This window comes from Monodon monoceros, unplaced genomic scaffold (genome assembly GCF_005190385.1).
Source record: "Monodon monoceros isolate NGI ecotype Baffin Bay Population unplaced genomic scaffold, NGI_Narwhal_1 Super_Scaffold_7, whole genome shotgun sequence".
Taxonomy (NCBI): Eukaryota; Metazoa; Chordata; class Mammalia; order Artiodactyla; family Monodontidae; genus Monodon; species Monodon monoceros.
The window spans coordinates 107,121,052-107,146,197 of NW_021703784.1; the positions used below are offsets into that span (position 1 = coordinate 107,121,052).

General features: G+C 60.6%; 2 protein-coding genes across 4 annotated transcripts in view; both read right to left on the reverse strand.

The window, feature by feature from the left end:
* Window positions 1-435: 435 nt before the first annotated feature.
* On the reverse strand, window positions 436-17,928 carry EPS8L2 (EPS8 like 2). Of its 3 annotated transcripts, none has more exons than XM_029208743.1 (21): window positions 17,793-17,928; window positions 15,276-15,398; window positions 15,113-15,168; window positions 14,248-14,312; window positions 7,236-7,397; window positions 6,691-6,840; window positions 6,522-6,601; window positions 6,265-6,407; window positions 6,112-6,182; window positions 5,817-5,943; window positions 5,536-5,624; window positions 5,362-5,436; window positions 5,003-5,151; window positions 4,752-4,884; window positions 4,536-4,648; window positions 3,102-3,207; window positions 2,347-2,460; window positions 2,008-2,077; window positions 1,702-1,882; window positions 1,457-1,589; window positions 436-1,370 (listed from the first exon to the last, which is right to left on the reverse strand). In XM_029208743.1, the coding sequence occupies exons 2-21, from the start codon at window positions 15,317-15,319 to the stop codon at window positions 1,287-1,289; spliced, it is 2,145 nt and encodes a 714-aa protein (XP_029064576.1). In that variant the 5' UTR covers window positions 15,320-15,398; window positions 17,793-17,928; the 3' UTR covers window positions 436-1,286. The 3 variants fall into 3 exon arrangements, with proteins under 3 accessions (XP_029064576.1, XP_029064575.1, XP_029064574.1); XM_029208742.1 differs by having other exon boundaries at window positions 15,306-15,398; window positions 17,793-17,921; XM_029208741.1 differs by having other exon boundaries at window positions 15,276-15,336; window positions 17,793-17,906.
* Window positions 17,929-19,631: 1,703 nt separating this feature from the next.
* The window catches only part of TMEM80 (transmembrane protein 80), a 6,009-nt gene continuing 494 nt past the window's right edge, over window positions 19,632-25,146 (reverse strand). Inside the window, exons 2-6 of the mRNA XM_029209437.1 lie at window positions 24,840-25,131; window positions 23,318-23,337; window positions 22,333-22,426; window positions 22,152-22,244; window positions 19,632-20,815 (exon numbers count right to left, since the gene is read on the reverse strand). Coding sequence (XP_029065270.1) covers window positions 20,610-20,815; window positions 22,152-22,244; window positions 22,333-22,426; window positions 23,318-23,337; window positions 24,840-25,131 — 705 coding nt within the window. The 3' untranslated portion in view covers window positions 19,632-20,609. The remainder of the gene's footprint in view (window positions 20,816-22,151; window positions 22,245-22,332; window positions 22,427-23,317; window positions 23,338-24,839; window positions 25,132-25,146) is intronic.

A 25,146-nucleotide genomic window follows, 5' to 3' on the forward strand; every position in this document is an offset into this window, starting at 1 on the left:
CTCCTGCACGGACCCCGTCCCAGCTGGCCATCTGCCCGGCCCTGCAGGCCCACGCCCTCTTCTGGGGCAACTCCCTCAGCTTGGGCTAAGATCTCTAAATCTAGCTTCCGTCTTGCTCCTGTGACTCACGCCCCCTCCCTCCCTGGAGGCTTGGCAGCCCTGCTCCCCACTACTCCCACTCGGGCCTTCCGGACGGACATCAGTGGGCAGGGCCCCCCTCTCAGCCTCCAGCTCCCAGGAGTGTCCTCTGGGCCCTCTCGCAAGGGTGTGGAGGGGAGGGTGTCCTGGGCCCCCCACTTGGGTCAAGGGGTGAGCAGCTCACTGGGAACATGCCCAGCCCCGCCTGGCCACAGCCTGCCTCTGCTCGGGAGCTCTTCCAAAGGCGCAATCCCGGGGGGCTCCAGGAGACAGACAGACAGACACAGGGCTGCTGGGAGGCTTAAGTGCTTTAATGATATGGATTCTGAGCCGTGGTCACCTTTCCTCGCTGGGGTGCGACCCGCAGAGTCCAGGGCTCCAAGAACCACCCCCCAGCACACAGCACGCCAGGCAAGGCTGGCCTGAAACTTGCTCAGAGAAAGTTCCCTTCCAGCTCTGCGGAGGGGGGAGCGGGCAGGGCTGGGGTGGGGGTGAGGGGTGCCCAAGGCCAGAACTCGGGTGAGTGGTGTTCAGTCCATCCTTGATCCTCCAGGTGGTGAAGGGAGAACGGCATGCCCCCCACCCCAGTGGGGCCGGAGTCCCCCAGCCCACCCAGTTCAGAGCCAAGGGCAGCTGGGTGGCTGGGGTCTGCTGCCCTGGTGGCCGGCAGCCGGCCAACTGGAGGTATGGGGATGCAGAGGTGGCAGGGGGCCCTGGGGACGGCGGCAGGGCCTGAGTCACCTGCGCTGGGAGAAACCCCTGTGTGGACGGAGGCGGCCAGAGGAAAGTCCCCTGCCCCCTCCCAGGGTGCGTGTGTGGGTTCTGTGGCCTCAGGGAGAGCTGTGGGGGGAAGGGCAGGGCCGGGTCTGGGACCGGCACAGCTCTGGCCTCAGCGGGCGGGCGGACGAGGGGCTGGCACCACCTGGTGGCAAGTTTGGCTACGGTGGGCATCGGGGCAGGTGGGGAGTGTGGGCCGGGGCACCGCTGAGCTGGAGGACAGGCCCCACGTGCCACGAGGCGGGCGAGCCGGTCCCCAGCCGGCACGACTCTCCGTCCGAGTCCACGGTCCGAAATACGTACACGTACAAAAATAATACTCCAGCCGCGGAGGCGGTCCCCGCCGCGGGCCGTGTGCCCTGCCGCGGGCCTTAGCTGTCTTCCTCCGCCCGCCTCTGGTTCTTGGAATGGAACTTGCTCATGAGCTCCTCCAGCTCCGACCCACCTTGCTGCTTCTGGGGGAGCCGGGGGACCCGCAGGTCAGTGTCCCGCCAGCCCCCCTTCCCGGGGCGCGCGGGGAGCGAAGGGCGGGGCGGCTCACCTCCAGGACGGCCTTCTGCACGGTGAGCTGGCTGTACACGCGGGCGCCCTCCTCCCCGCACACCTTCCGCAGCTCGTCCTTGTTGAGCGAGAAGAGCTGGGGCCCAGTCAGGATGCCCAGGTTCTCCACGATCCTGGGGGCGGGGGGCAGGGGGCGGGGAGGGAGGCGTGAGGGCGGGGCCCTGACCGTGGGCGTGGCGGCCGCCGCGCCCGCCCCCTGCCCGCCCCGTGCGCCCCTCGGCTCACCGGGCGCTGAAGGCCTTGGCTTCCAGCCAGGCGCGGACCTCGAGGGGGCCGGACTCGTAGGTGAGCGGCAGGTGCACCGGCTGGCTGCGCTCCACGCGGAAGTGCCGCGTCGGCTGCGCCTTGATGTGGCTGATCTTCTTGATGAGCTCGTCGTTGACCTCGTCCATGTGATGCATCAGCTCTGCGGGGCGCCAGGCGGCTCAGGCCTGCCCCGCGCGTACCCGGGGCTCCCCTCCCCACCGCCTCCCGCGCTGGCTCTGGGCCCCCCCACCCCCGCCCGTAGGGTCTGGCGGCCCCATCCCTCACCGCCTTTGTTCCCGGCAAAGCCTGGGGTCAGCTTGTGGGTTGGGCTGGCAGGACCCCAGTATTTCACCCCCTGCAGGGTGAACAAGAGGGGCGGTGGGGGCGCCGTTAGGTCAGCTTATCATCCCTCCCGGCACCCCTCCCCGCCCCTCCTCCCCCACCTCCCAGGACCTGCCCAGCCCCCCACCTTCCCAGACTCAGCCCGGAGCCGGGGAGCCCCCGCACCAGCCCCTATAGTCGCGGGGTCCAGGCTCCGGGCCCGGTCTTTATCTGCCCACCCCCCACCAACCCCCCGCCACCCGGCCTGACCCCGCAGCAGGACGGAGCAGACCTCCGCCTCACCTGCTCCAGGAGGGCGTCCTCCGGCCGGGTCTCGGCGAGGATGTTGCCCGGCACATAGCCTGCCTGGCCGCTGCGATTTCGAAGCTTCCACCACTGGTGGTCGCCTTCCAGCACCTGTGGGCGCCGCACCCCCGCATCACCCCTGACCCACAGCGCCCGCTCCACCCCGGCCCCGCCATAGGCACCAGTGCTGGGTGCTGGGACCGCCGGTGTGAGCCCCTGTTTACCGATGGGCCAGAGAGAGTTCCAGAGTCCCCCCTGAGCCTGCTCCCCCCTCCCCATTCTACACACCCCCTCCAGGTGCCCCCGGCCCACCTGGCCTCCCCCCCATCCATAGGGGCCCCCCCCCCCCCCCCCGTCCCTCCCAGCAGCCTCCTGAGTCTCTAGTGTGGTTGTGGATATAGACGCCCCCCCCCACCCCCAGCTGCTCCACTTTCTGTCCCCCAGCGGGTGGCCTGGATTCAGGACACAAAACTCGGAAAGTGCCTTGAGGGGGCTCCCGGGGTGGGCATGAACGACAAGCCCCTGCTGGATTGGGGGATCCCCCACTCGGCACAGGGAGGGCCCACCCCACCCTTCAGCCCGAGCCCAGCCCAGCCCAGGGGCCCTTGGGCTCCCTCCGAGTTCCCCAAGACAGGGAGGCCCCTCAGCCAGGCTGTGCTGGGGCAGGTGCCAGGCTGATGACCCAGAGTGGAGCCCTGGGGTCAGGCAGATCCCACCTCTGGACCACCGCCCGCTCCCCGGCCCCCACTCACCTCCAGGACCTCGTCCTTGAGCACCGACAGCTCGTTCGCGTTGCGGGCTGTGAAGTCATAGAGGACCTTGACGTACTTGGCCATGGCCGGTGCGGGTTCGTAGCCCCTGTGTGGAATGGGAGGGGCTGAGGCTCAGGGCTGGGCTGGGGTCTCTTCCTGGGCCTGGGGGAGGGCCAGGGGCAGCAGCTTCCCAGGTGAACGGCTGCGTCCTGTTCTGCGGCACAGTGGCTGCGGCTGTCAGCTGGGATGGAAACTGTGACAGCCCCGTTGCGTCTGGGGCCCCCTGCGTGGGGGGGCCGGAGGCGGACGGGATGCAAGGGTCTGTGGGCACAGCAAGGCCTGCCCTGCCCTAGCCCCTAGCCCTGGAGGCCTAGGGGTCTCCAGGTCCAGCCCCCCAGGGGATCTAGAGCCAGGCGTGTACCCGAGAAAGGACAGGCTGTCCCTGGAAAGTGGCTGACCATCGGGGGAGGGCCGGATGCTTTCAGAGCCATAGTCCCTCTGGCACTGCAGACACGACGCAGGGCCGCCCGTGGGCTGCAGGGTCCCAGGGTGTCCCAGCTCCTGCACGGAGCAGGCCTGTGCCTGCCACCCGTGCTGGGCCATCCCTTCTGGTCAGTCTGGCCCCTGATCACGAGGGCACCCCTCATACAGGTGCAGGGCTCGGGACCCTGGGGAAGTGGGGGCTCTGGGGCTGGGGCAGCCTCTGGGGCCCTGGTGGGGGGCTGTGTCAGGATTGGCCAGGGTGGACTGGTCAGGGGCTGGAGGTAAAAGGATGAAAATGTTTCTTGAAGGTGGCCCCAGGCCAGGGACCAGGGCATCAGGCTGGTGGGGCACAGGGAGGGGCACACTTGTTCAAAACATGGATTCCAGGCCCCTCCCCTCCTGAGACTGAATCCTGGGGTCTGGTGGGTAATGAGCTCCCCAGGCAGGTCCTGGGCGAGGACTGAGAACAGAAAGTAGGAGGGGAGGGGAGGAAGGATGGGGACTCCCCCAGGCCTTGGGGCTGTAAGACTTGGTCTGTGGAAATGTGTGCGGCCAGAGGGAGAGAGGCCGTTCCCACCCAGACCATCGGTCTCCTCCTCTGGCTCTGAGGCTGGGCCTAAATCAGCCCCACCAGGGCAACTGGGATCGTTGAGACCATTTAAGTTCAGTGGTTTAGTACATTTCTAACCATGATTCTAAAGCATAAACGTGGAGAAACAAAAAGAGATAACGTATTAGGTACGTCATCTAAGCACTTTATGGGTGCTTTCGACATTTTCCCCTCAACTGTACACCACAAAGTTGAAAGGAAACCCGGCTCTCGTGTGGAAAGCGGTATTTTGACCGTCGTGAAAAAGGCGTTTGCTGCCACCTGGTGGCAGTGTACCCACAGCAGAGCCTCCGTGATTTGAGGCGTGAGCGTCACACTCCCTCACTTTGAGCAGAGCTTACCTGTGAGCATGTGGGGAGCTGACTTGGGGGAGGACGTCTCCCTGGGGTGTGGGCTCAGATGCGAGGCCATGCTTTGGGGAGTTTCTGAAGGACGTGCGGCTCACTGGAGTTGGCTGTGGGGAAGCGGACACTGGGACTTGGTGCTGGGCCAGGAGGGCGGGGTGGTGAGGGCAGTGGGCGGGGGTGGAGTGCAAGCGGGGCTGCAGGCGCTCTGACCTCATCACCGGGGGCTGACGCCAGCCCCTCCACCTCCCAGGGGGCCTCCTGCAGCACGTCCAGTGGTGGCTCCCAGCCGCTCTGGAACTTGGGCACGTAGGGGGGCACCTGCGGCTCCCGAGGCCACTCGGAGCTGGGGAGGGAGGTCCTGGGGTCAGCTGGGCCCACCCACCAGAGCTGGCCCCACCCAGGACCCCCAGGCCGCCCGCCGAGGGACCCATCGTGGTGTGCGCCCCATGCCACCACCCTACCGGGGTCGTGTCCAGGTCTCCCCCAGGGACTCCCACAGCGCCATCTCCTTGGGGACCAGGTGGCCGCGCAGGAAGCCCACAGTGTCTCGGGAGAGCAGGGGGCTGTAGACGGAGCGAGCAATGTCTGGGCCACCACAGGTGCTGACGATCTGGGGCACAGCGGGGCGTCAGAGGCCCCCCTCCCACCTGCGCCTGCCTGCAACACCACTGGCCTACCCACTGCGCCCCCCACTCTGAGTGCAGACGCCGGCCCCAGCCCACTGCCCAAGGTGGGCACTTGCTTCCCCCCAAGTCAGGGGCAAGCCCCCCAGGCCCCCGCTCCCCCGCCCCAGCCCCTGCCTCCCCCCAGCCCCAGGCACCAGATCCAGAGGCCCGAAGAGGAAGTGCACCAGCTCGGCTGCGCTAGGATTCTGGATGTGCTTCTGCAGCTTGGCCTGTGGGCAGGGAGCAGGCCGACTGTGGGGTGGCACCAGGGACAAGGCACGCCACCCACAATAGCAGCTCGGAGGGATGGAGTGGGCCGCTGTACTCACGAGCAGGTTGATGGCCAGCTTGGTCTTCCGGAAACAGTCAACAAACTCGGCCTCGGAGGGGGGCCGTGCTCGCAGCGTGAGGACGCCCTCTGGACAGGGGGTTGCGGGGTGAGCCTGGCCGGCCCGTCGCTGCCCCGGCGGGTCTGGCCTCAGTCTAGTGTTCCCCACCCGCTGAGACTGGGCCTGGCTCCACTCAGTGGCCACTGGGCTCCCCACCTCCACTCCTGTGTCCACCCCGATGCCCCTCCCCTGTCCGGTGCCCCCCACCCCCTGCCCCGCACCTGCCGGCCCCTTCTTCCCCTTCTTCTTTCCCTTCTTGCGCTGGTTCAGCTGCTTGAAAGCCTCAGCAGCCTTCTGCAGCCGAGCCACGAACCACTCGATGTCGTCCAGGGCGCAGTTGAGGATTTGCTGGGGTCAGAGCAGGGGCAGGGGTCAGCCTCCGGAGCCCCACCCGCTGCAGGGACACCCCCACCCGCTGCCTCTTGGCCCCTGGCCTGGGGGAGGGGGTGGGTGCTGGCTGGGGGTTGGCCCCAGGAGTCCGGAGAGAGTGGGAGGTCCTGCCGGCCCGAGACCCACCGTCTCCTTCTCGATCTTCTGAGCCAGCACGGCCCTCGGTTCCTCGTCCTGCGACTCCCAACGGCGAAAGCCTGTTCGGGAGCAGAGCTGCTGCTGACTGAGCCCCCCCACCCCAACCCTGCTGCCGCCCCCAGCCCATCCCCCTCGGCCCACCTGGGTCTCCGAGCGGCATGGGCAGGCCCACTCGGTTCTTGGTGGAGGGCGAGTCCCTGCCATGGCGCTGGAAGGGGATGGGGGTCGGGCCCTGGGCCGGGGGCAGGACGGACTGCCGCTGCCGGATCTTCTCCTGGTGGCCCCTGAAGTGGGACGAAGGGCCGCTGAGCCTGGCCGCGGCCCCAGCCCCAGGCCCGGCCCCTCCCCCCGCCCCCCCTCCCCCCCGCCCCTCCCCCCCCCCCCCCCCCCCCCCCTACTTGAGGGTCTGTGGCCGCATCTTCTTCCCCAGGCGGCAGTCGGCCAGCGCGCTCTCGATGTCCTCGTGCACCAGCTCCGCCTGGGGGGACGGGGCGTCAGGCTGGCTCTCCGGAGGGATCTGGGCTCCCCGCCCCGCGCCTATCCCGCCCCCCACTGCCCGGCCCTCACCTCCACCTCGTCGCAGTGGAAGAAGTGGACGTCGGGCTTGCTCTGCTCTGAGTCCTGGCACACAAGCAGAAGCACCGATGGGTAGCGTAGCTGGTTCAGCACCGTCTGGCTGTGCCGCACGGTCGGCAGTGGGAAGTTCTCCAGCTCCTCCTGGGGGACAGGCGGCTGGGACCGGGCTCGCCATGGTGCATGGCGAGAGTCCCAGACACAGAGGAGGGCTCACGGCCATGGGCACGGGGAAGACCCGAGGAGCGGATGCCGGGGACACGGGCTGACTGTGGGCATGGCCTGTAGCGTTCACGCCACGGATATGGCATGGAAAAGGAACGTGGCCTGGACATGGACATGGACCCCACGGGGCAACGTGCACACAACGGGCCCCGCCTCGGTACAGCCGAGGTGGACGTGTCCCTGTGTGACGTGGCTCCCCTGCACTCTTGGCCCTCGGCCTGCTCCCTCTCCCACAGAGGCCCAGTGTGTCTGGGTCACTGCCTGTGCCTGCCTTGCAGGATGGGCGAACGCCCTCCCTCCTGCTGCCACCATACCTGGGATTCGATGTCCAGCAGCCGCAGCGACTGGTCGTTGACCTGCAGCAGCATCTCCTGTGTCCAGATCTTCTCCTTGGAGCTCAGCTGCACCAGCTTCCGGATGGCATCTTCCACGGACACAATGGCCTCACTCTTGTCCATGATGAACGTGGCCAAGTGCTGGGTGGGCAGGCAGGGGGTCACTCTGGGTGGAGCCTTCCTGGTGCCAAGAACCAGGGCCAAGGGGCTGTGCCCTGGGGCTCTGAGGGGCTAGGGCCAACCTTGGGGGTCTGAGGGGGTCACAGCCAGCCCCGGGGGTCTGAGGGGCCATGGCCAGCCTTGGGGGTCCAAGGGGGCCACGGCCGACCCTGGGGGCCTGAGGGGGCCACGGCCAGCCCTGGGGGGTCCAAGGGGGCCACAGACAACCCTGGGGGTCTGAGGGGCCACGGCAAACCTTGGGGGTCTGAGGGGGCACAGCCAACCCTGGGGGGTCCGAGGGGGCCACAGCCAACCCTGGGGGTCTGAGGGGCTACAGCCAACCTTGGGGGTCTGAGGGGGCCACAGCCAACCCTGGGGGATCCGAGGGGTCATAGTCAACCCTGGGGGTCTGAGGGGGTCACAACTAACCCTGGGGGTCTGAGGGGAACATCCCTGCCCTGGGGGTCTGAAGAGACAAAGCCCCACCTTGGGGGTCCTCTGCTCTCCTTGGGGGATGTCTGTGGGGGCCATGGACGTGCCCTGGCAAACCCCTTGGCAGCCCTACACACACAGCCCCCAGCCCACCCACATCCACCACTGGGCTCCAGGACCAGGCTCCCTGCCCCTCCAGCAGCCCTGGTGCAGGCTCACAACAAGGCCTTGGCACATGCCACCTCTGCCCGAGCCCGGTCTCCCTCAGCCCGCTCTTCCTTCCAGACTGTGCGCGGACACTACCTTCCTGCCTGCCTGGCCACGGGCTCACCGTCAGCACGCCCCCGACCTGCCCTCGTGTTTATCACCATCCGACTCTATGCTGGACACGACATGCTTCTTCGTTTGCTTTCTGTCTGCTGCCCCCCCCCGGTGCCTGTGACAGTGCTGGGCCCCCAGCAGGCCCCCAGTGAATGTGATGGGAATGAACGAGCAGCCCATGGGGACCCCTGGCCCGCCCCGCTCCTCTCTCTCCAAGCCTGGCTCAGGCCCCTCCTCCTTCCAGGATCCCCCATGTGTCCTCGCTGACCTTTGCTGAATTCAGTAGACAATGCTGGGGCAGCTGGGTGAACACTCACAGAAACTCCAGGCAGTTAAGGCTTAACCACAGAACATGGAAGCATGAAAGTGCTAGTAGGAAATACTAGGTAACTTCTGATAATCTCAGGAAGGCCTTCTTCACTGGGGGACTTTGCTAAGCAAGGAAGAAAATCCAGATGCTCAGAAGACAAGGCCAGGACTTCCCTGGTGGTGCAGTGGTTAAAACTCTGAGCTTCAACTGCAGGGGCGTGGGTTCGATCACTGGTTAGGGAACTAGGATCCCGCATGCCACGCGGTGGGGCCACAAAAAAAAAAAAAGGTAATAAAAAGACAAGACCGATAAATTTGACTTAATAAAAAAAAAAATTCTGCCTGAAAAAAAGTACCACATACAAAGTATATAAAAAACCCCACAGATATAATAATAGATATAATGGAGGTGATGTAGGCTAATTTTCTTTATACAGGAAAAGGCCAACATGCATTACAATGACAGTTCTTACTTTGTTAAAAGCTCTATTTTGTTTAATAATTAAGGATACCAACGATAAATGAAAAAAGAATGAAAGAATATGTAAATAAGTAAAAGATTAACAGCTCAATAGAAAAATTGACAAAAGGCATGAACACAGAGTCTATAGGAAAATAAATATAAGTAACCTTTTACTATAGAAAATTATACACAGGGGAATTTCCTGGTGGTCCAGGGGTTAGGACTCTGCGCTTTCATTGCTGAGGGCCCGGGTTCAATCCCTGGTTGGGGAACTAAGATCCCACAGGCTGCACGGTGCGACCAAAAAGTATATATATATACACACACGTATATATGCAGACTCATTCAATACAAGAATTGCAAATTGAAGCTGGAGACTATGACTTTCGGAATGAGTTTTCGCTTATTCTGTTGCCCAGCACTAACAAGCCCTTGTGGGTTACACTGGCTGGTTAAGACGTGGAGAAGGAGGAACCCTTGCTCCGCACTCGCCTGGCTGCTCTGGGGAGGAGTTGATGACACTGGACCAGCCCACATGCTTCCCTCTTACAATCTCAAGGCAACCTGCACACATGTAGAATGTGGCACGGGTACAAGGCTGCTCCCTGCACAACTCTTGGAGGCCAACCTACATGTCCATGGGCAGGTTAGAAAGAGACTGGGCAGGGGAATTCCCTGGTGGTCCAGTGGATAAGACTCTGCGCTCCCAATGCAGGGGACCCGGGTTCGATCCCTGTTTGGGGCACTAGATCCCACATGCACGCTGCAACTAAGAGTTAGCATGCCGCAACCATGAGCCTGCATGCTGCAACTAAAAGATCCCACATGCCGCAACTAAGACCTGGTGCAGCCAAAATAAATAAGTAAATAAATAAATATTAAAAAATAAAAAAGAGGGACTTCCCTGGTGGTCCAGTGGTTGAGAATCTGCCTTCCAATGCAGGGCACGTGGGGTCCATCCCTGGTCGGGGAACTAAGATCCCACATGCCGCAGGCAACTAAGCCCACGTGCTCTAGAGTCTGCACGCCACATCAAGAGAGAAGCCTGTGTGCAGCAACTAAGATCCAACGCGGCCATAAACAAATAAACAAATAAATAAATATTTTTAAAAAGAAAAGAAAAGAAAGAGAGTGGGCAGAAACGTGCAGTGACTATCAGGCAGCCGGTCTGTCTGCATGAGGCGCACCGTCAGCAAAATACTGCACAGCCAAACCGTCCCAACCACACTGCCCACGCGCTCCAAGTGACTGAGAACATACAGAGTGCATTCTCTGCCCAGAATGGGATTCCATTAGAAATCAATAACAGAATGATAACTACAAACCCTATTAATTGGAAATTAAGCAACACACTTCTAAATAAATCATGGGTCCATATTTGTAGAAATTAAACAGCACACTTTTCAACAACAAATGAGCGAAAGAGGAAATCACAGGGGAAATAAGAAAATATCTAGAGACAAATGAAAATAGAAACACAACATATCAAAACTTATGGGATGCAGCAAAAGCAACGTTAAGGGGAAATTTATACCTATAAATGCATACATGGTTAAATGTTTAAAAAGAAGAGAAGTCTAAACAACCCATGGGTCAAAGAAGTTACAAGAAAACTTAGAAAATGTTCTGAGTCGCAGCAACATGGGTGGACCTAGAGATGATCATACTAAGTGAAGGAAGTCAGGGGCTTCCCTGGTGGCGCAGTGGTTAAGGCTCTGCCTGCCAATGCAGGGGACATGGGTTCGAGCCCTGGTCTGGGAAGATCTCACATGCCGCGAAGCAACTAAGCCCGTGCGCCGCAGCTACTGAGCCTGCGTGCCACAGCTGCCGAAGCCCATGAGGCTAGACCCTGCATTCCACAACAAGAGGAGCCACCGCAATGAGAAGCCCGCGTACCGCAACGAAGAGTAGCCCCCGCTCACCGCAACTAGAGAAAGCCCGCGTGCAGTGACGAAGACCCAACGCAGCCAAAAATAAGTAAATAAATAAATAAATTTATTTAAAAAAATAAATAAGTGAAGTAAGTCAGACAGAGAAAGACAAATATCATAGGACATCACTCATATGTGGAATCTAATTTAAAAAAAATGATACAAACGAACTTACTTACACAACAGAAACAGACTCACAAATTTCGAAAAAAACCTTATGGTTACCAAAGGGGAAAGGTGGGGAATGGATAAAGTAGGAGCTTGGGATTAACGTACACACACTACTATATATAAAATAGATAACCAACAAGGACCCACTGTGTAGCATAGGGAATTATATTCAATATCTTGTAATAACCTATAATGGAAAAGAATCTGAAAAAGAAGGAATACATGTATATGTATAATTGAATCACTTTGCTGTACATCTGAAACTAACACAACATTATAAATCAACTATACTCCAATAAAATAAAATTTTAAAAAAGAAAATATTCTGAGCTGAACAATAATAAAAACAAGCACATCAAAACCTGTGGAAGAAGATAGCTACAGCAGTACTTAGAGGGGCTTTATAGCTTTAAATGAATGGCAGAGAAGAAGAAAGACTTGATATCAATGGTCTGGGCATTCCTCTTCAGAAGCTAGAAAATGACAATCAAATGAAGCCCAGAGTAAGTGAAAAGAAGGAAACTAAGAGCAGAAACCAATGAACTAGTAAAATACACAAACAACAGAGAAAAATCAACAGAGCCCAAGGTTGGTTCTGAAAAGACTGATGAAATTGATAAACCCTTAGCAAGACTGACCAAGAAGAAAATAGAGAAAACACAAATGATCAATAACCAGAAGGAGCGAGGGGACATCACTACAGATCATACGGGCATAAAAGTGAGTTCATAATAAAAGAAAACTTCCCCCAAAGGAAGCCCTGTATTCAGGGCCTCACAGGTGGATCCTAACAAATACTTAAGAGGGAAATCACAGCAACCTTCCATAAACTCTCTCTGAAGAGACTAGAGAAGCAGGAAAATTTCTCCACTCATTGTATAAGGCCAGCAGAACTCTGATACCCAAACCTGCCAAGGGCACTGCAGGAAAAGAAAATTGTAGACCAATGTTCTAATAAATATTAATGCAAAAAAATCCTTAATGGGCTTCCCTGGTGGCGCAGTGGTTGAGAGTCCGCCTGCCGATGCAGGGGACACGGGTTCGTGCCCCGGTCCGGGAAGATCCCACATGCCGCGGAGCAGCTGGGCCCGTGAGCCATGGCCGCTGAGCCTGCACGTCCGGAGCCTGTGCTCCGCAACAGGAGAGGCCACAGCAGTGAGAGGCCCGCGTACCGTAAAAAAAAAAAAAAAAAAAAAACCTTAACAAAATAGTAGCAAATTAGTCTTGTCAAGTCAATACATGAAAAGGATAATAAACCATTAGTAAATGAAGTTTATCCTAGAAATGCAAGGTTGGTTCAACATTTTAAAAAATCAGCATGATTCATTACATTAACTATAGTAAATACATTTCAATTGAGAAAGCATTTGATAAAATTCAACAACTTTCATGATAAAAGTTCTCAGCAAACAAAGAACGGAAAGGAACTTCCCCATTCTAGTAAAGGGTATCTACAAAAACATACAGCTTATAAAACGGGGAATTCTGAATACTCTCTTCTAAGATTGGACACAGGCAAGGATGTCCACTATCATTACTTTTATTGAGCACTGTCCTGGTAGTTCTAGCCAGGGCAATAAAGCAAGGAAAACAAAGTGGCTAAAATTAAGAAATTAAGTACTGTATTTTCAGACAAAATGATTGCGTACATAAAAAAATCCAATGAATCTATAAGCAATTCCTGAAACAAGTAAATGAATACAGCAAGGTCTCAGGATACTCAATCACTATACAAAAATTCAATCGTATAAAACAAATGCTGAGACATCCCTGGCGGCACAGTGGTTAAGAATCCACTTGCCGATGCAGGGGACACGAGTTCGAGCCCTGGTCCGGGAAGATCCCACGTGCCACAGAGCAACTAAGCCCGTGCCCCACAACTACTGAGCCGGTGCGCCACAACTATTGAAGCCCACACGCCTAGAGCCCGTGCTCCGCAACAAGAGAAGCCACCGCAATGAGAAGCCTGCGTACCTCAACGAAGACCCAACGCAGCCACATAAATAAATAAATAAATAAATAAACCCACAAGGCTTCGGTGCCCCCCCTCCCATTGCCACCACCTCTCACCCTCCCTCTTGGCCTCAGCTTCATCATCCGGGAGGGGTCAGCAAACCTGCCCACATCCCCAGCCTTGCTGGCTGCTGGGCAGGCAGGAGAGGTGGCCCCAGCCTGGGGTCCTTCCACAGGCTAGCTTGGACCAAAGTCTAGGAGAAGGGCTGGGAGGCCCCGCTGGCACAGGTGGCTCCTCACCAAGGAGGGCAAAGTCCTTCCCACAGAGAGGTGGCAGAGCTGCCCTTGGACGCTGAGCCTGCAGCAGTCATGAGCCGACCACACAAGATGGCCCCTGCCTGCCCAGGTTGGCAGGGAGGGCTGATCAGCAACACAGCCCAATGCAAGAGCCCTAGGGACTCCCACGTCTCATTGCACCCTCTGTATAGAGGAGAAAACTGAGGCTCAGAAAGCAGTGACTCACCTGGCTTCCATGGGCATGGAGGGTTCTAAGGGGAGGGACGTTCTTACCTTCCTGGTCCAGGGTTCCCCGCTTCCTGGTCCAGGGCTCCTCACCTTCCTGGTCCAGGTTCCCCACCTTCCTGGTCCAGGCCCCCCACCTTCCTGATCCTGGGTACCCCCCCCTCCTCCCACTTCAGCCATTCCCAGCCCTGCTGTCCTGCAGGTTTGGACGATGACCAGGAACCAGGAACTTGGCCGGCTGCCACGAGCAGGAAGGTCATTTTAAAAACGTTATTTCCTGAGTTCTAAGTGTGAATTAAAAGTGACCTAGGAGCAAAGGCCTCCGGAGCTGGCGGCTCATCTAGAGTGCAGTTACCCATCTCGACTGTCCAGGCTGAGTGGGATTAGCCATCGAGGACGTCCCTGCAGGAGCTCAGAAACTCCTCCCTCCTAGTCTAGCTCCCTGTTGTGAGGCCAGGATGACAGTTTCCCTCCCACTGGGGTTTCCAGGGGCACCCAGAGCTGTCCTTGCCTTCCTGTGTTGCCCCTGGCATCCCTCTCCCTGATGTAGCTCCAGGGTTCCTGTGCCCCTCAGACCGGGAGCTCCCCAGGACTGGAGGGAGGCTCTGGGGGTGAGCCCAGTACAGGCTGCCTGCTGTGGGACCACTTCTCCCCCGGCCTCAGTTTCCCCACAGGCCCGGGGACCCCAGAGCACAGAGGACAGGAGTGCCCCGTGGGGTGAGGGGCTCACCTGGACGTGGTACTGGGAGGTCTCGTGCATGATGACATTGGAGTTGGAGTACTTCTTCCTCTGCTCTGAATAAGGAGACACGGTCACTCACCCCTGACGGCAGGACCCCAGGTGGGGCCGCAGGGAGGGCAGAGTGCAGGGGAGGAGGGCTGCTCTGTGGGCCCTTTGTGGCCTCCAGGAAGGACACAAGGGCACAGAATGGAGGGATGGCCCCTCCTGGCAGAACATGGAGCTCCCTCGGTCCCCAGGAGGGACCCCCAGCTCAGAGTGGTGATGGCACAACTGTGTCTGGGGTCTGTCCTGGAGCGGATGCAGGAGGCTCAGCCTCCTTTCCTGGAGGCCCCCTGCCCACCTTCCTGCGGAGGGGTCTGGTCTAGGGCTTCCCCCAACTCTAAGAGCTCCCAGCTCCCATCTCCCTGCCTCTCCCTGTCCCTCCCTGGGGCTCCTTGCTTTCCGGAGGTGGCACTGCATGGCTGGGGGAGGGTCAGAGCTGGGGGAGGTGGGGGCCGGCCAGGCCCCGCCCTCCCAGAGCAGACACCTGGCAGTCAGTCCAGCAGGAGCCCCCGCCCCTGGAGGATCGGGTGGCGGAGAAGAGCACAGAGAATCAATATTGATGCTCCCTGAATTATTAGTAAGGCCTCTCCCCTTACTGGCTCACTGTGGGGAGGGCTATTCAGTGGCCAGAGTTTGGGGGAGGGACCTGAGCACCTGCTGGTTGACTAGGGTCCAGGGGCCTTTTCTGGGTGCCCAGGGCTGACCTGCGTCTCCCCGGGTGGGGGCCTGGCACAGCCCTGGGGAAGGGAGTGGGCAAGACCCTCCCAGCCGAGCTGGCCCCCGAGGCCTCTTGTCCTCAAACCTCACTCACCAAACAGGTCCTTGGCACTCATCTTGGCCACACCGTCAGACCGGCCCAGGCTGCCACTGCAGGGGAGGGGCTGGTGAGGGTGGGGCCCATGCCGCACCCCTCCCTGGGGACTACGGGTGGGTAGCGGGTGGTGGGGGCCTAGTGGGTGGGGGTGGGGGCTCACTTGGCAGCACCCGGGCAACAGCTCACGGACCCTGATTGGCTCATGGCGTCCTCGACGGTGGCTGGCGGTGAGAGGGCAGACCTCAGAGTGGCCTGAGTCCAGGACTTAGTGCCTGGCCCACACCTGAGTGCACAGGGGAGCCAAGCTGACACCTTATCGTGACCTGGCCGGGGCCTTGCTACCCCAGCACAGGGCCTGGGTCCCCTCCCCATCCCTCCCTGGATCCAGGGCCTGGAGTCCCGATGGCCTGGCCAGATTCCCCAGGGTGCCTGGGCAGGCAGTCCTCAGGAAGCAGAGCCCGGCCTTCCGGACACACCAGGACCACCCCTGCTCCACAGCCCAGCTGGCGTTCACTGCAGCCCCATCCCTCCCTGGACCCTCGGTCCTCTACAGGGACCCCCAGGACGTGCCAGCAGAGGGGTCCCACCCCCAGAGGCTGTCTGGAGTGGGGCTGCGAGGAAGATGTCCTGGGGGCTCTGAAGGAGGGTCGGGGGAAGAGGCACCTTCCAAGCAGAGGGAACAGCATGTTTAAAGGCCCTGAGGCAGGTGGGAGCCAGACAAGGGAGAAAGGCAGCAAAAGATGAGGCTGGAGCCCAGGGCGAAGGGTAGGGGGCCCGGGGACCCAGAGCCCAAAGTGAAGCGCAGACGGAGCCCACCCTCTGAGGGGTGAGCAGAGCCTGGTGCCCCTGGGCCAGGCTGACATGTCCTGTGGGATTCTGTGCTCCGTGGGGACCTCCGGGTCCACACTGTGCCACATCAGATGTCACCAGTGATGCCATCCGTCTGCAGCTTCAGTGTTTAGGGGGCTGCAGGGTTGGGTCGCAAGCCAGGGGTGCTGGTATCCAGGGCACCAGTGCCTGGTAGCTTGACCAGGTACTACCTACAGGGAAGGCTCCCAGGAGGTGTGAGGGACCCGGGGGCTTCAGGCTACCCCCACCCACATGCCACCGAGGGTCCCGGCTTGGCCAGATTCCTCTGTCCATCTGTCCGTGGAGAATGCCCGGAATGCTCATGACCTCAGTAGGTGAGCCTGAGTGTTTGCTTAATGGGATTCCTGGCGGGCTGAGCCGAGGGTGCTGGGCACGTGTGTCCAGATACACACACACACACCTGGGCGAAACCGAGGCCTGTGAGCACACAGACACCTAGGTCGTGACATTCGGCCTCCCCTAGGGGGCGGGGTGGGGGGCCTCAGGGCCAGCCAGGGAGGTGGGTCCAGGCATCTGGGTTGGGGAGCAGCTGGGGGAGAGGCCACTTACAGGCCGGCTCCAGCGGGGAGTAAGGGGCTTCTTCAGCTGACTGGGGTGGGGATGACACTAGCCCTGAGGGCCCCAGGGCCCAGGCTGCACTTTGGTTTCACTGTGGCCATTTTCCGGGTGCAAAGGAAGGCCGAGTATGGTGCCTGGTCAGGCAGGGGAGGGGGAGGAGGCCCAGCAGGGCAGGGAGGGCAGAGGGACCAGCTCCAAGTTCAAATTCCAGCTCGCAGCTGACCGACCTTGGGGAGGAGTCAGCTTAAGGCCCAGGGAGCCAGGTGGGGCCCGGGATGGGGGAGACCCTGGGGCTCTGGCTGTGCCCAGGTCTGGGCCCTGCGGGTTGGGGGAGGGAAACGCCTGGGACGCTGTAGGTGGGGAGCAGGGCGCCGAGCTTGCACTTGGGAGGCAGAGGCAGGCGGAGAGCTGGGCGGCGCTGGACCCCTGACTGCACTGGGCAGGGCCAGGAGAGGCCCCGCCACAGGCCGTGGGGGAGGTGCGGGAGCAGAGGCGGCGCCAGCTGGGCTGGGCCTCCCAGCGCAGCTGGGGCTGACCACATCTGGGTGGGGCAGAGGGGGTCGGTGGCGCACTTCAGAAGCACCAGGAGCCCTGCTCACCCGCCTCCCCTGCCACCGGGACACCTGAGGCACATGGGCTGCCCCAGGCCAGCCCAGCCCAGGTTGGAGGCACACAGGCCCCGGCAGCTCGGCCCCCAGCCTCCTCCCTGAAACTCCCACACCCCAACCTTAACCGAGAGCCTGACGCCGGCCCGATGCTTCCCTGGCCCTGCGTTTCAGCCTGCCTCTGACCCACAGGAAGCCGGCTAGCACGCCAGAGGAGCCCCCAGCCTGCCCCGGCAACAGTGGTGCAGATCCTTTGAGGGGCAGGGGCTGACCTCCTCAACACCGCTTCACTGGAGGAGGGGGTTCACGCCACCGAGCCCCAGGGCTGGGAGGCGGCCGGCTGACTCAGAAGCCACCGGCTTACAAACATCCCCAGCGCACGGCGCCGCCCCAGGACCGGACGGGGCGGGCCAGGCCGCAGGAACCCGGCTGCGGCCACCAGCCCAGGGAAAGCCCGCGGGCCCGGCGCGGCCCCTCGCGCCCGATGCCCCATGCGCCCCGGCCCGGCCTGCAGACCCAGGCCAGGGCCCCGCGTCGCGCTGCCACCTGGGGAAACTGAGGCCCGGGCAGCCCGCCCTCCGTGCGCTCGGCTCCCCTGTGGCTCCAGGGCCAAAGCGGGTGCGGGCGCCAGGCGGGGCACTCACCTGCTCCTCTCGCGGCCCCGCGCCTGGCCGCCCACTGGTCCCTTAGTCCTGGCGTACGTCCGCCCGTCTGTCGGAGCCTGGTTCCAGAGGAGAGAGGGACGCGCGGAGGAGACGGGGCGGGGCGCGGGGAGGAACCTGAGCGGCAGGTTAGAGTCACCGTGCGCGGGCGGGCACTGGGCAGGGGCGGGGGTGGGACGTGGATGCCCCGCCCACCCCGCCCCCGCTCCAGACCCCGCCCCACCGCGGCTCCCCGCGGACGGTCCCCACAGCCACCCGGGTCCCTCTGCGCAAACCCCACCCCTAAAGCGGGGGCGCTGGTGGACGGGTGGGCGGGGCCCGGAGCCCATCCCTCGCTGGGGTGCTCTGGGCGACAGCGCGCCCCGACGCTGCTCTGAGATCTACCCGGGGCAAGCCCAGCTGCCTGCACCCCAGAGGGGTGGCGTGGAGTCCTGGGGAAGTCAGACCTGCCCCTGCCAGGTGCCCCCAGCCTCAGGTGCCCCAGGACCCAGGGCCGAGTCCCATCCTCTTCCACTGGGGTCCCTCTGGTCTGGAGGGAGCGCTAGGGCCAGGCTTTAGTCTGAGTGAGTCTCAAAGGTAGGACCATGGGCCAGAGGCCCTGCAGTCCAGCTCCCTGAGCTTGCCAGGTCAGGGGCGGGGATACCTCCTCCACGATCTAGGAGCTCCTGAAGTCTCTTTCCTTGTGTCGCCCAGCCCAGTGTGGGCACCTCCCGAGGAGCGGGGTTATCCCACGGCCGGGGAGGGGGGCGTCGGGACGCCTGTGGCATATGCTGTCCTTGAGTGCCAGGGCAGCGTTGGTGTGAGGGCACTCCGGGCAGTGACCCCCGCTTTAGGCCAGGCCCCAAGCTCTGCCCGTTGTTCTGTCTTTCCTCCTGCTGAACTGACCCCCAGGATGGCCGTGCCCACCAAGCTGGGTAAGGAGGGCAGGCCAGGTGGTGGTGGGCACCCCCAGGCACCCCAAGGCTCCCGCTGTTGTCCTGGGGTGGGGGGAGCAGGAAAGGTGTGCCAGGACATGGTCCTAGAAGGCCGCGCAGCTGGTGTTTGCCAGGAGCCCCAGCTAAGGAGACACAGTGTCCTGGAAGGCCAGCGGCATTGTCCCTCCTCATATCGCCAGGGCCTTCCTGCCTGTCTGGGGTGTTACTGGTGAGCTCGCACAGGGGCACAGGGAGTGGCCTTCGTCCTCCAGCCCCGCCCTGCCGCAGAGCCCTGGCAAGGCCTGGCTTCCTGGTTCTGTCTCCCCTCTGCTGACGACGTCCCCAGAGGGGACGGCACGCCAGCCCTTCCAGGAGTCTGAGCCTGAAAGGGCAAAACGTGGGAGGCACGCAGGGAGGGGAGCAGCTGAGGTGGGAGTTCTCTGCTTCTGAAATCAACGTGATTGGGAGCATTGACGCCCTCAAGAATGCAGTTGGGGGCCTCGAGTCCCAGGCTGCTCGGTGGCCACCTTGGGTGTGGTATGCCCCGTGGCCAAAGCAATGGGGATGCCAAGGGCCTGGCCCGGACTCTCGGGCAGGCTGTGAACCGGGAGGACCACAGGTATCTTGCTGCCTGGGTCTGCAGGGGAGGGGCTGAGGTTCCCAAAGACAGCAGGTGTGGCCATCGCGGCCTCCCCAGCCCATGTGGGCGGGAGGGGGTGGGGCCCTGATGAGCGCACAGGAGGGTAAGCAGGAGGCGCCCCCAGTGGCCTTCGGGGCTAGAGGCGCACGCTGGTCCTGAGCTAAAGAAGTTGGCGGAGCAGAGAGCTCTCTGCTCCCACTGGCCGCCTCAGGGTAAGACTGACGGGGATGACGCCACCAGTCCCCCTCACTGAGGCCAGCCCCGGGGAGGCCCAGGCTGGGGGAGCGCAGCTCCAGGGCTGCTGCGTGGGGCCTGCAGCGGGCACGCGGCCTGTGCCCTGAGGGATGAAGGGAGAACCCTGGAGGAGACAGGTGGCTGCAGCCAGGAGCAGTTAAGAGAGGTAGAGAAGCTTCTTTATTTAAAAATACCGTGAAGAGAGACTATCCAGATGCTCAAACACAACGTTACTCGAGACTAACGTTGGGCCTCGTGAAATTGAGGCCAAGGGAAGTCACTAGAAAACATCGGCGCAGACCCCTTCCAGGAGCACTTGCAGAGGGCCTGGGACCCGGACAGCACCCCTATGGGGGACTCTCCAGCTCTCCTCCCCCGCTGTGCGCTGGGGCTTCCAGGTCACCTTCGCCTTTCTCCAGAACCCCCAGGGGAAAGGTGTCACGGCTGAGGGGAAACCGCCCAGCCCCGAGCTGCCTGGCCCTCGGCAGGCGCCTCCTGTGCGCGGCAGAGCGCATCACCTGCCCGGGGCTCAGCCCGCAGAGCAGGGCCCCTGGCCCCTGTGCCACCCCGAAGCTGCAGGGAGGGCAGAGATGGCCGATCCCGGCCTGAGAGGGAGATGCCACGGACACCGCGAGGGCACTGGCCTGGCTGCCTGCCTTCCGAAGGCCTCGTTCCCCTCTGCACCCCGGATGTCGGTGGCTGCTGAAGCCAGACCCCCACCAGCCCGAGATGTCCCCGCGATTCCCCGCAGACGGGCCGGGACAGCCCCACCCCTGCTTCCGCCACACCCAGCCCCTGCCCAGCACCTTGTTCTGCCCTGGTTCCCGACCCCGCCTCCGCCTCACAGACCCTCCACACCATCTGACCCTCTAACAAACACTGAGGCAGGTCAGCACGAAGAAGTCCTTCCCGCTCAGCAACCGTCAGTGGGGGAGGTGACGGCTGGGGCACAGTCTGGCTCTGAGGAGGGTCTCCTGCCCAGGGCTGTCCCGCGGGCCGGGCACCGCCCACCTAGCCCTCGAAGGCGGCGATGGCCACTGCCTGCAGGACGGCCTCCAGGCCGTGGAGCGCCAGGAGCACGGCGCTGAGGGCCGAGTCTGCCCACAGCACCAGGGTCTGCCAGAGCAGGAAGTAGACGGACAGCAGGGCACCGCCCACCGTGAGGACCAGGCTGGCGGCCAGCGGTACCTCGGCTTCCATCAGGTTGCCCTTGGTGCCTGGAAAGCAGAACAGACGTGCTGGGTGAGCGCCGGGCTTTGGGACGCACGGGCCCGGGAGCGCTGACCCCCTCAAGAGTGGCCGTGAGACCCGTGCCAGCTTTGACCACCATGTGATGCTTGAGGACTTGAGTGAAAGATCCCACTGTGACCACTGCAGGGGACTCTTCAAAGTGTCGGAAAGCAAACACAAAAAGGGGCATGTCTTCCTTAGTGAGGAAGAAAGCCAACCGAGGCTGTGATGTTCTACTCTTGGTCTTTGGGTCAGTTGTGTGGGTGGGAGAGGGGATTTGGTTTTCTAAAGACAATTCCAACTGCACTCTGACACCTCGTCCTAATTCCACATTGACTGAGAAGATTTTGCTTAAAATTTCCAAAAATAGTTCACTTTGGGCTAAGGTCGTCGTGGAAAATTTCACGCACATTTACAAAAAACAAAGCAACTGCACGTTTTACAAACAAATGGGTCAGCATGGAAGACGCTGATCTCCAGCTGTCCCGGCCACGGTGCCCAGGGTGCCCCTGGAGCGTGAGGGACTTGCGGATGCCCAGCGACTCTAGTGCCATTTGCCACCCTCCCATGGGCATGGGCTCGTCTGTGTCGAGGGTGTGCGTGTGCAGGGGCCCGGGATGTGCCGGCTGTTCTATCAGCCATTCCAGAGGCAGGAGCGTTTCTCAGACGCGTCAGCGGAACACACAGCGTGATCCCGTTTAGAAGAGGTGTGCTCACGTCTGTGTGCCTGTGGCTGGGAATGGGGAGACGTGGGCCCTGATGGTGAGCTGTGGAGGGAGCGGGGGAGCTCTCTCGGGGCTCCTATACTGTCTGAGCTTCAGGACGTGAGGGGAGTCGGCCGAGCAAGATTCTGGCTGGGGGCCTCCAGGAGCCACACTGGGGAGGCGAGGGAGCCTTCACCCTCCAGGCCCTGCTGCCCTGGTGGGGTCCTGACAGAACTTTCCAGATCCTTCTCCTCCTGACCACTGAGGCCAACGGAAGGGGAGGAAGGAGGTGGGCGTGAGTGTTTTAGGGCCCCAGGGTTGATGACTGAGCTGGGTTCTAACCTCAGTGCTGTTTGTTACCCAGCAGCTTGTGTACAACATGCTTCCAAACAGGAAGCATCCCCACCAAGGACGTGGCCAATATTCTTCGTCTCGTGGACAAAGCTTCTGGACAAATTAATACTTAATGACACTGTGAGGCGAGGCCTGCAAAACCATGCGTAAGCAGTTTAAATCAAAAGTGTCTCTAAGAACCATGTTACAAAATGATCAACATGTAAAGGTTCACACATAAACCTAGCAACAATCTCAAGTACTATGTGGTTTTCAGTCAACTCACCGAAGTATAACCGAATCGCTTCCAGAATCCCCATCAGAAAGAGCAGAGTCAGGTCGAGGACCAGGTAACTGTGAGGATAAGTGAAAACCTGGCCTGGAGAAAAACGGGCAACAAAGCTGAGCCCCTGTTGCAGGACACAGGGTACCCACACCTTTGAGCTGCCTTTTCGCACGAGACTTACTTTTATACACGGCCAGCAGGAGCGTAGCTAGGAAATAAAGGGCATAGTACATTCCACTCAGATAGAGCAGCATCTGAAGAGGGAGCGATGAGAGCTGGCCAGCGGTTAAGGACTCTCAGGCCCAGCAAATGACCCTGCCCAAGGACACCCACCTGGGGAGAGTGGACAGAAGGGGCTGCTCCGCCACCTGTCCAGAGGCCCTGCAAACACGTGGGTCCAGCCCAGGCACCTGCGGGTGGCCATGAAGACGTGGCCGATGGCCCCCTGCCTGGCTTCCTTTGACACCCCTCCTGGTGCCACCACACCTGGCAGGGCTCCTGTGGGCTCCGGGGTGGGGCTGGGGCTTCCCCCCAGGGGACATCCTAGCCTAGAGCAAGAGGACCGGGCACATCCTTGGTGACTGCAGGCAGGACGGCCTCGGCACCCCAGGTTTCCTCAGGTGGCATCACCCTGACCTAGGTCCCAGTTATAACATTGAGAGCAAAAAGTGACCTTTTTCACTTTCTTCAAAGAAAATGTCTTTCTCTCTTTTGGGGGGCAGTTTAATACCCACTAGCAACTTTCCTGAGCTCTGAACACTTCGTATTTGTTTACGCTAAAACAAGTCTGTAAGTTTTCCAAGTGAGGGGTTTTCGCGTTCCTGCCCCACTGGGCCCGGAGGGAGTCAGGCAGCCACCCCTCGGCGAGGGGCTGGGCAGGAGGCACCAGCGGAGGAGGTTGTATCAACTCTCTCCACCTGTTAGTGGACGCCCTTCCCACTCAGTGGAATGACTACTCAGAACTTATAGGGAAGGTAGGGCTGGGGGCTGGGGGCTTAAAGCAGCAAAAGGCAGGGGCCAAGAGCCGACTTCAGGGGCCTGGGAGGCCTGAGTCTTGGGCTGATGGAGGGCCACAGGGGTGCGGCAGCGGGAGAGCCAACTTCAGGGGCCTGGGAGGCCTGAGTCTTGGGCTGACGGAGGGCCACAGGGATGCAGCAGCAGGATACCACCGTGGAGGAAGTTCTCCCTGGAAGAGAAGGTACAGTCAGAGAGGTCCCAAGTCCTACCAGGATGCTCCAGCGGCCTGTTCTCCTGTTGCCGCGGATTTATGGCCCGCAGCTAGGTTCCTTTCCAGCACCTCTGCACCCACTCTCCCTCCAGGGAGGATCTGACCATCTGCTTTTCTGAACCTGAGGCTGGGAGTCAGGGCGTACCCACAGGCGAAGCCCAGATCCACACCTGAGGCCAGATGCCAGGAGAGAAACCAGACACACAGCTTTTCTCATCTCATATCTGCCACACGTACATAGATGAAAACGTTTTTTGATTCAGGTTACAAGTCTCTGTCATTGATAATAGACGTTTGCTTTCCTCTGGAATTTTATTCATGGCCCCAAATATCCCTCCCCGAATAAGAATCTCCTAAGCCAGCAATCTAGTCCCTTTCCAACCCTCTCCCGCCACACAGCAGTTACACATTCTGCCCACGTCTTCAGATGACAGTGTACGGTGACGCGCCAATAACGACTCAGAATTTGCCAGCAGCGAGTAGGACGGTGCTCTCTCCTACTCCATTTCCTCCTTAGTCCCCAGGGGGCAAGAGAGAAACTCCCAGCCTGGGTGAGCCTTAATGCTTCCCTGGCAGATTCGAGGTCCTCTGGGAGTCTCACTTAGGTGGGGGTCTTACATGGGTCAGCACAGGACACGGGTGATGGAGAGGCAGCATGTGCTGAGCACGGGGAGCCTCAGAGGGTGCCGAGCACAGATCATTAATAAACCTTCATCGCGATATGGGAAGGGTGCTCTCTAAACCCGATCCCTTCTTTTCCCAGGCCCAAGCTAAACTAGGCTGCCTCGATGCCTGTCATTATTTGGGTGGATTTCACGTTGATCGGGATTTTGCTCCCTTCTGACCCTTCTCTTGACAGTTCGCTTCAGAACTTCAGATCTACTTGCCAGCTGCCCATTGTTACGCTTGAGATGATGGGGCTCAGGGAAAAAATGCTGTTGAAAAACCTTCAGCGCCACGGGATTTAAATAAGTGACATGAAGGGTAGCTACAATTAGATATGCTGCGCTAACGATTTCAGACCTACAGAATGAGGCTCATTCTGACTAAAGATAACCGTGGCTTTTAGAATTTCGCATTTTTTGTCAATGATTCACTGTAATAACAATGTGGCCGTCAGAAGTTAAATGTGAAAGCAAAGAGAAAGAATGTTTTTCCTTGGGTGATATACGAGGGGTGTGAAGCGGATCGCTCTGGTGTAAACGTAATTTTCCACCAAATGAAAACGCGAACCACAGTACCCGTGGCCTTGCACAAAGGTCTGGCGCTTGGGAACCCCGGTGCCGGGAAACTGTCTGAAGCTCAGACCACAGAGTCTGCTTCTTTGTCAGCTGCGCAGCTCACCGCTCCCGTCTAGTCCCAGCCTCTCCTCGCACGAGTAATTTCGGAGCCTGACAGCTGAGATGTGGAAATTGGCCTTTTCCATCCGGCCGAGTGAGCGCCCGGGGCCGCCCGCGTACCTCGCTCTGGTTCCACGAGCTGTGCGGTGCGGGCTCTTACAGACCCAGCGGTCAGGACTTCGAATGGGCTGCCGACCGGCCGGCCCCCCGCCGCCCCGCGCAGGGCGCCACCGAGACAGGAGCCCGTGAGCCGGCAAGCCCGGCAAGAATCCAAACCTTCGCTCCAGAAGCCGGTCCCACTGGGCCCGCAGGCGGGGCCCACTCCAAACCGGGGTGTCCCCTTCCTGCCGGCCCCGGACGAGCCCGTCCCGTTCGCTGCCGGCCCGCTGGGTCGGGGGGCGCCGACCGTCCCCTCGGGGGGGCCGTG